This window comes from Thalassophryne amazonica, chromosome 5 (genome assembly GCF_902500255.1).
Source record: "Thalassophryne amazonica chromosome 5, fThaAma1.1, whole genome shotgun sequence".
Lineage (NCBI taxonomy): Eukaryota > Metazoa > Chordata > Actinopteri > Batrachoidiformes > Batrachoididae > Thalassophryne > Thalassophryne amazonica.
This window is the reverse complement of record NC_047107.1, coordinates 113,955,829-113,966,018: the sequence shown is the minus strand read 5'-3', so window position 1 is coordinate 113,966,018 and position 10,190 is coordinate 113,955,829. Positions and strand designations below refer to the sequence as shown.

The 10,190-nt window shown below is 41.6% G+C and overlaps 1 protein-coding gene across 1 annotated transcript; it reads right to left on the bottom strand.

The window, feature by feature from the left end:
- Positions 1-7,728: 7,728 nt before the first annotated feature.
- Positions 7,729-9,087, bottom strand: LOC117509864 (probable G-protein coupled receptor 21). The gene has a single exon (XM_034169493.1). The coding sequence runs from the start codon at positions 9,081-9,083 to the stop codon at positions 8,025-8,027; it is 1,059 nt and encodes a 352-aa protein (XP_034025384.1). The 5' UTR covers positions 9,084-9,087; the 3' UTR covers positions 7,729-8,024.
- Between the last annotated feature and the right edge of the window lie 1,103 nt (positions 9,088-10,190).

Below are 10,190 nucleotides of genomic sequence, written 5' to 3'. Positions count from 1 at the left end.
TGCGTGTCCTGCCGACATGCGTGTCTTGTGGACGGCGCGCCACAGGACACCGCGTCATGCGGAACACAGCTCACGTGGGTGACATGCCAGTTAGATCGCCTGCTGCATGTTATGATCTGACAGTCCGTTTCAACATGGGGGCAGCCTGACCACGTGCACGCTCGCTTGCTGCAGCCCGTCACCACAGCGATATATGTTTTTATTTTTGTCTACTTGATGACAGCAAACAGACACACGTGTGTCACAGTGGTCAGCCGTTAGTCCATGTCCATCCAAACACAGTACTGTCTAGCTGGGATGTCCAGAATAACAGATCTCCACAGCCGTTTCTGTTCCTGTCAGTTCAGCGCAAACATCAAAGCCACACACATGGGGCACTTAGACAAATTTCACTGCGAGTACGACAGTGATTGTCTGCAGACTGTCATGCCTAGAGTGTGAATGGCCACACATTTTCTAAGTGCCAAACGAGCGGTGTTAGATGTTTGTGTGTCAGCTGGAATTTGGCCGACACCTGGCATGAGAGGGATCGATGGACTCACACAGCGCACACTGTCTTTCAGCTGCTGGTGTGCACAAATAGTTGTAGCAACAGGTGTAGTACAAGGCATTGGAAGAAGCTACAACATTACACGGTTTGCATACGATTACTGCTTCATGCACACTTAATGTGCAATTTCACCAAATTTGCACTATGTGCGCAGGGGCCCTTAGAATTTTCTCTTAGTAAGATGAAAGTTGTCCACAAAACACCTTAGACCTTAAGAGAGCTCCTAAGGTGCCAAACTGGTAAGAAAGAGGAGGGAGGAGGACTTTTACGAAGCCTAAGAGTGTCTTAAGTAGAGGAGATGGCAGAAAAGACAGAGGAAGCAGAGATATTCTCTGTATGTAGGATGACAGTGAATCAGTAACACACTACATACTTGATCTATGTAATTATTTTATGTTAATTTACTGTCTTAATGTATTTATAAATTGTTTAGGTTCTTGTTATCATATACACACTGTTAATATTATCATTATTTTTATTATTATTATTATTATTAATATGTATATGTCGCGGACATGAATGAGTGAAGCTCTTCAAACATTTTTCTTTATTTGCCTCTCAGATGCCTGGAAGCTCCTCAGCATCTAACCATGTCATTTAGGTCCTTCAGACTTTTTTTCAGTGAAATGGTTCTTGGGAGCATGATCATGGCTAAAACCTTTCAGCTTCTGTGGGGGCTCTGCCCCACCCCAGACCCCCACCTATTTAAGCATTTTTCTTTTTTGCCTTTCAGCTTCTGTGGGGGGCTCCACCCCACAGACCCCCTAATTACAGTAGATGTAAATTAATATTCAAAGTTTTAAGCTAGTTGACAGTAGGGCTGTACAGTATGGCCAAATTATCGTATCTCAATACTGTCATATCAATATGATATACGATATGACTATGATTTCACACAAAGGGCAGCAGTGAAAATTCAGCATTCTTAAACAAAACAGACATAATACCACACTCATTTTTCACTCATCATAAGGTGAAGATGCAGTGCCCTCCAAAAGTATTGGAACACTTGGTATTTCACACATTTGAATTTGTTTATGCCATTTCAAATATAATACAAAAGATATAAAGAATAAAAATTCCAAAAATTATCTTCCTCAAACTCAAACTGAAAGCAAATCTCTAAAACGTGATAATACGTGTAAATAATAATCAGGTTTATTGCCAGATAAGTCAGGAGAAACATGAACATGTCCAAGTCACTGAATATGTCTTGGACTTTATTTACATCAGTTATGAAGAAATACAAAAGTCCAAAACATCAAATCTAGGCTTTCATCTCAGATATATTTTCTGGCAAATTGTAGCTGAATGTTCAGTTCTTTTTCAGAAAATCCTCCTCTACATCACTTCACCAGGAAGCTGGATTTTATATTTTTAATTAATTTATATTAAGTTGTAGACATTTGCTTTAAGTTTGAGTTTAAGGAAGATAACTTTAGATTTATTTATTTATTTGTATTTGAAATGGCATAAACAAGTTAAAATGTGTGAAATACCAAGTGTTCCAATATTTTGAGTACTGTTGAGAAACACTCTGTGGCATGTGTAACAGTATTCCCTGAAAACTCCCTTCTGTCTGATCATTTTTTAATAACATTTACATTTACCCTGATGGACTACCCTGCAGTGGGGAATAAGTTTCATTACACTAGAAGTCTTTCAGAAAGCGCTGTAACTAGGTTTAAGGATATGATTCCTTTTTTATGTTCTCTATTGTCATATACCAACACAGAGCAGAGTAGCTACCTAAACTCTGTAAGGGAGTTAGAGTATCTCATCAGTAGTTTTACATCCTCATTGAAGACAACTTTGGATGCTGTAGCTCCTCTGAAAAAGAGAGCTTTAAATCAGAAGTGTCTGACTCCGTGGTATAACTCACAAACTCGTAGCTTAAAGCAGATAACCCGTAAGTTGGAGAGGAAATGGCGTCTCACTAATTTAGAAGATCTTCACTTAGCCTGGAAAAAGAGTTTGTTGCTCTATAAAAAAGCCCTCCGTAAAGCTAGGACATCTTTCTACTCATCACTAATTGAAGAAAATAAGAACAACCCCAGGTTTCTTTTCAGCACTGTAGCCAGGCTGACAAAGAGTCAGAGCTCTATTGAGCTGAGTATTCCATTAACTTTAACTAGTAATGACTTCATGACTTTCTTTGCTAACAAAATTTTGACTATTAGAGAAAAAATTACTCATAACCATCCCAAAGATGTATCGTTATCTTTGGCTGCTTTCAGTGATGCCGGTATTTGGTTAGACTGTTTCTCTCCGATTGTTCTGTCTGAGTTATTTTCATTAGTTACTTCATCCAAACCATCAACATGTTTATTAGACCCCATTCCTGCCAGGCTGCTCAAGGAAGTCCTACCATTATTTAATGCTTCAATCTTAAATATGATCAACTTATCTTTGTTAGTTGGCTATGTACCGCAGGCTTTTAAGGTGGCAGTAATTAAACCATTACTTAAAAAGCCATCACTTGACCCAGCTATTTTAGCTAATTATAGGCCAATCTCCAACCTTCCTTTTCTCTCAAAGATTCTTGAGAGGGTAGTTGTAAAACAGCTAACTGATCACCTGCAGAGGAATGGTCTATTTGAAGAGGTTCAGTCAGGTTTTAGAATTCATCATAGTACAGAAACAGCATTAGTGAAGGTTACAAATGATCTTCTTATGGCTTCGGACAGTGGACTTATCTCTGTGCTTGTTCTGTTGGACCTCAGTGCTGCTTTTGATACTGTTGACCATAAAATTTTATTACAGAGATTAGAGCATGTCATAGGTATTAAAGGCACTGCGCTGCGGTGGTTTGAATCATATTTGTCTAATAGATTACAGTTTGTTCATGTAAATGGGGAATCTTCTTCACAGACTAAAGTTAATTATGGAGTTCCACAAGGTTCTGTGCTAGGACCAATTTTATTCACTTTATACATGCTTCCCTTAGGCAGTATTATTAGACGGTATTGCTTGAATTTTCATTGTTACGCAGATGATACCCAGCTTTATCTATCCATGAAGCCAGAGGACACACACCAATTAGCTAAACTGCAGGATTGTCTTACAGACATAAAGACATGGATGACCTCTAATTTCCTGCTTTTAAACTCAGATAAAACTGAAGTTATTGTACTTGGCCCCACAAATCTTAGAAGCATGGTGTCTAACCAGATCTTTACTCTGGATGGCATTTCCCTGACCTCTAATAATACTGTGAGAAATCTTGGAGTCATTTTTGATCAGGATATGTCATTCAAAGCGCATATTAAACAAATATGTAGGACTGCCTTTTTGCATTTACGCAATATCTCTAAAATCAGAAAGGTCTTGTCTCAGAGTGATGCTGAAAAACTAATTCATGCATTTATTTCCTCTAGGCTGGACTATTGTAATTCTTTATTATCAGGTTGTCCTAAAAGTTCCCTAAAAAGCCTTCAGTTAATTCAAAATGCTGCAGCTAGAGTACTGACGGGGACTAGCAGGAGAGAGCATATCTCACCCGTGTTGGCCTCTCTTCATTGGCTTCCTGTTAATTCTAGAATAGAATTTAAAATTCTTCTTCTTACTTATAAGGTTTTGAATAATCAGGTCCCATCTTATCTCAGGGACCTCGTAGTACCATATCACCCTAATAGAGCGCTTCGCTCTCAGACTGCAGGCTTACTTGTAGTTCTTAGGGTTTGTAAGAGTAGAATGGGAGGCAGAGCCTTCAGCTTTCAGGCTCCTCTCCTGTGGAACCAGCTCCCAATTCAGATCAGGGAGACAGATACCCTCTCTACTTTTAAGATTAGGCTTAAAACTTTCCTTTTCGCTAAGGCTTATAGTTAGGGCTGGATCGGGTGACCCTGGACTATCCCTTGGTTATGCTGCTTTAGACGTAGACTGTGGGGGGGTTCCCATGATGCACTGTTTCTTTCTCTTTTTGCTCTGTATGCATCACTCCGCATTTAATCATTAGTGATCGATCTCTGCCCCCCTCCACAGCATGTCTTTTTCCTGGTTCTTTCCCTCAGCCCCAACCAGTCTCAGCAGAAGACTGCCCCTCCCTGAGCCTGGTTCTGCTGGAGGTTTCTTCCTGTTAAGAGGGAGTTTTTCCTTCCCACTGTTGCCAAGTGCTTGCTCACAGGGGGTCATTTTGACCGTTGGGGTTTTTCATGATTGTTGTATGGCCTTGCCTTACAATATAAAGCGCCTTGGGGCAACTGTTTGTTGTGATTTGGCGCTATATAAAAAAAAAGTTGATTGATGTGTATTTTTAAGTGAAATGCATCATCCTGTGGTCACTCAGACAGCAAAATTAAGAGGTTACTTAAGTCATTCAGACAGCAAAATTAAGAGGCTATTTAATCAACAGCTGCCTGCTTGTTTAAAAATCACTGGAGACACATGCATATAAGGCAACCTGAATTAAAGGAGAAATGCTGCTTTTAACAATCTGGACACCATTTCTGGCATAAAATATGGTCGTTTACTCTCCAGTATAACTTTGGTGTCATTATTAGTCCATGGTTCAAATGACGTGTTCAGTTCAAATCTGAGGCAAACATTTTTTTCTTTTACTAAAGTGGATTAGACCTTTTTTGTGGTACACAGCACCAATTACTGAACAGGAGGAACCTAGCAGTCAAAGTAACTCAGTGATTTCAAAATACAGCTCTTTTCAATCAGACATGCGGTGCCATGACATGTCAATCATCTGTATCCAATCAGATTTCAGGGAAATCCAGTGCAACCCTGGCCTCAGCTCTAGCTCCACCCATGCCAGGGAAGTGTTCAACATTTGACACTTCCTGTTTCACTGTGGACTCAAAATTTGGCACTTCCTGTTTCAGTGTGAACTTGCCACTGAGTTCCTGTGAGATTCCATGGGATCTCGTCTGTCAATCCAGGAAGTGTTTGACATTTGACATGTCTTGTTTCACTGTGGAATCACAATGTCACTTCCTGTTTGGGACTCCCTGTACCGCTGTGCGGCACTTTGCTCGTATTATTATTGGTATTATTAATATTGGTATTTTCTTTTATTATTACATCTATTTTGTCATTTGATTTTAAATGGACCACAATGGATAAAAGTGTTTTCAGTTTCTTGTGTCATGCATGTATTTTTTTAATGTATTTACAATTATATTATGTACTCACAGTGAACAAACTAAATAAACGCACACACACTTGTAACATATAAATATTCAGCATGTGAATGAAGTACATTCAAACATTTTCAAGCAGTGTAACAATTCATTTAATTTTGCTGGGTTTCATCATCATAACAAAGTTATCCTCATGATTACCAGTCTTAATGCAGTTCAGCTTATATGATCGATTGATTTCACTGTCCATTCATGACTAGGTGGGTGGAGTGCATTTCTTTTTTATTTCTCCTCCTTTTCCGTGACAATCAATCACAGCTCTTAGAGGACTGCGTCATACCTAGCAAATGGGTCAACCCTGCCTCCTCACAAAGATAGGAGTTTCTGTCCCCTCCTTGCTCAGAGTTGCTCTCAGACACCTGCTGGATCACTCTTGGGCTAAGATTCCTTGCCAGGAAATTTTAGGCTAAGTTAGGAGCTCTTTGAGAGGGCTTTGAGCTGCTTCACAGATACAGGCCCTGGAATGCAAGTACATTAACAACACAAGACAACAAAGGTTTGCATGTGGATATAACACTGACAATCCCAACATGTGTTACCATTGTCGCACAATCTGTATGTGATGTGTGACCACGGTTTGATACAACAAAAACCAGCCCAGTCTCACTTTATTTTGTGCCCCCATCACGAAAAGTGCCCAATTTTCATGACACATTTTTTTTATTTTGCTATTTATAATCCTCCCTTTCTTCTAATGCTAACCATAACCATAGCGTGTCTATCCTCCCCTAACCCTAACTAAAACTCCCAGACCTCCCTGTCACCCCACATTTCGTGCCCCCATCATGAAAAGCTCCCCAGTATTGTGCCCCGCCATGAAACCATAGATTAATGTACTTTTCGTAATGCCGCCACAAACTGCCGTGTGACTGGGTTGGCAAAAACACTGAACCATACTTCAGTGGATTGGCATAAATCTTCTAGGATTAAATTTTCTTTACAGGTCTAAAAATAATGTTGTTTCATAAATATATGCAGTTATTGTTAAGACGTTATAGACGTTATATATTTAACTTGTGAAGTCTATTGTTTAGGATCATATTGTTGACTTGTTTTTCATCATTTTCAATGACAAACTTTGAAAAGCTGCCTACTTAGGGGTAGTCCACTTCTAGGAGAAACCTACAAAGGGCAAACGTTTGTAGACAGAGAATACAAGAGGACACCATGTCTTGTGTATGTTTCAGAAAGAAATGTAGTATTCCACCCACACGTCCTTTGTCCAGACTACACTCAGTTCTACTTAACAATGGGAGTTGCCATACCTCCTCCAAATTGCCCAGTTACCTGCTGTTTAAATATTTAAACTCTGAAGTGGCTCTGCATGAAGCCAAAAAGCTGCAATCTCTTCACGGGTTCATGCACTCTGAGATCAGGCTCACGGAATACAACAATAATCGCTCCCGACTATTTGGCATAAATCCAAACTGCTATTGCTGATGTTGCATGCTTTACAGCAGATTTGTTATCAACACTAATGGAAAATGAACAACAAGTAAGGAAGCAGTTGTGTTAAGACATCATGTTCTACGTGAGTTGTGGTTGAAGAATCACCTACGACCATCTCAAGGTGAGAGAAAACACAAACATGACTAAGGAACACAGTAAAAATCTACCATTAAATAAACCTTTTTGCATCCTGGATGAAGAAAATACACCACTTTCTTGTAGGTTTCCGGTAAGGTGATGTCTGGAGAGAGAACCCCTGATAAGACATAGGTTCCCATATCAATCATGATCTTTTCTGTAGGATGTGAGAGGTAACCCAAATTAAAACACATATGAAGCTCAACATTATCAGACGGTTTCTTATTGTGTTATTAATTCTGCAGCATTTGGGCATCGCTAAGATGATCAGATCAGAATGTACTCAGCATTCAACTTCTTTTTTTTTTTTTTGCATTATATTATTTTACTCTATTCTATTCTTTTCAGTCAGAGATCAAGCTTTTTTCTTCTTCTTTTCAATAGAGAGCACAAGACAAGACTGTGCTTGCATTTTATTTTTTACATCTGGGAGCAGCATTTATTAGACGCTCTGAACGGACAAACATGAACATTGTTCCTTCAGTTTGCACTTCTCATCCACTCCTTATCCAACAGCTTCACTCAGACCTGAAAGTTAGGAGGTAACTTTGAAGCTGAAGAATCAGGCTCCGGTAGGATGGATAACCATCTGAGGGGACAACTCCACGCTGCGCAGAAGGAGTAGACGATGCACCTCAATGAGGAGCCCAAAAAACAACCAGTCACACGCAGCTAAGAGCAGAACATTCTCACAGGCCTTTGTCTCCAAAAGAGCCCTTCATCTTCCAGGCTTGGCATCAATGGTCCAGTCGTGAGCTGATGGGATCTGGAGTCTTTTTAGCATCAGTGCAGCTGGGGCAAGAAGGAACCAGCGGGCTGATGAGGCGGCTGAGACCCTTCCGAAAGACGCTGTTGGACAGGCTGTAGATGAGGCAGTTACAGAAGCTGTTGCTAATCGCCAACCAAGTTGTGAAGAAGGAAGCCACCATATGGTGGTACAGCCCAGAGCTCTCCAACAAGAAGTAGAGGATGTAGGGCATCCACAGCACATAGAAGACACTGGTGATACGGAAAAGCACCATGGCGTAACGTTTGTCAGGACAGTTCTCGCACCGTTCCCCTCGCTCGCATCTGTCACCTTGTATTTGCGCGCTGAAGCGTGCGTGGCGCTGAGCGATTTCCCTCAGGTGTTGACGGCAGATCCAGAATATATTTCCGTAAGTAAAGCAGACTATGAGTGCCGCTGGAGCATAGAGAAGCGCCACAATGAATGTACTGAACCCCGGGTTGGTTTGCCAAGACATTGCACACCACCTAAATATGTCGCCATGGTATCCGGGCTTTCCCCAGCCGAAGAAGGATGGCAAGAAGATCAGAGTAGAGTAAATCCAGATAAGAACTATGCACACTCTCAGCCGACATCGAGTTACCAACGTGGTGTAAGACAGCGGGCGAATGATGGCGATGTAGCGGTCAACACTGATGCATGCAAGTGAGGCCATAGAGACGCTCTTTAGCACAGAAACTATGTAGCCAAAAGCCTTGCAGGTGAGCTCCTCGTTCAGTCCTCGGAGGTAATGCAGGAGGGACAGCGAGGGCACCAGGCAGCTAACGCCCACGAGCAGGTCAGCGTAGGCCATGGTTTGGATGAAGATGCTGGTGGTGTGGTGGTGCAGCAGCGGGGCACAGTGGAAGACAGAGATCACCACCAGGTTGCCAGTGATGATGAGCACAGTGAGGAAGATGATCATGACCACCTCCAGTATGCAGGTGTCCAGGCTATGGTAGTAACTCACAGCACCCAGCAGGCAGAACTCGGAGGAGCCACTGTAGCTAGCATTGGTGGAAGAGTTCATCTTTGGAGTGAAGGGGGGATGCAGGAAGGGTGACAATATCAGTTCGACGCAGTCATCAGTCTATTTTTGATCCCTGAACTTCTTCAGAATCGAACACAAAGCACTTGTTTTAGCGTCTTTTCTCAGTCGTCAGACAAAAAGATTAGATAATCCAGTCTGGCAATGCTGCTCTTTCTGCTGCTGAATGAAAAATTTGCACATGTGCACCACCTCAAGAGGGGAAAAGTCGAACAAGAGCTGCCCGTCCAATGCTGCAGCACTAACAGTCGTGCCCTTGCAGCTGTTTATTATGCCCCCTCCTCGCGTGCAAATACTGAGGTAAGCACTCCTCAGTGGTAAACAGCGATGCTCCCCGACCTCCAGGGTGGTGGGGGGGATTCAAATCCAATCCATCCACTTATTCACTTTCAGTGCTGGGAAAGTAAAAAAGGAGAGGACAACAATTCCTAAATTCCAGTCGGGCTCCATCCCTTAAGACTCCCCTGTGCTGGCACACGTTCCGACCGGAGGCGATGCACGATGTCATCTGGATCTGTGTGCTGTTTCTCTGGCTCACGTGAGCCAGAGAAACAGCTACCTCACCTCCACAAAGGCAGAAAAACATCAAACCAGCTCTCCTGTCTGCTGGCAGTAGTAATGATGCAGTGCTGCTCCCTCCTCCTCCTCCTCCTGCCATCTCTCTCCACACGCTCCCAGTCCCTCCCCTTAATAATCTTCTGCTCTGTCTGTCACATCAGTCTCCTCCTTTCTCTACTTACTCCATTTGCGGAAAACCATACGAACATGTAAATTCAATGATTTTCTCATCATTATGTTCCATTTTTTATTGTTATTTCTGGCTCATATACATTTTGGGATGAATGTACACGAACTGGAGGACTGGAGAAAAAAAAAAGAGCATCATTGACTCCTCTGAACTGTCTACCAGGTGAAATGTTTACAGCAGTGTGTAAGCTGCCTTGTGTGATAGTAATTTACAGCGTGGTGTAAATATTTTTGCTGACCTTTGAGGTTCTCTTCCAAAATATTCATGACAAAATGTACATTTTCTTATGTTATTTTGGTACTTTTGTTCCTATGCAATCATGCAATTCCAGGTGAATTTCA

What these genes read in the sequence shown, in the direction of transcription:
- LOC117509864 (XM_034169493.1), bottom strand. Translation starts at nt 9,083, where the DNA reads ATGAACTCTTCCACCAATGCTAGCTACAGTGGCTCCTCCGAGTTCTGC.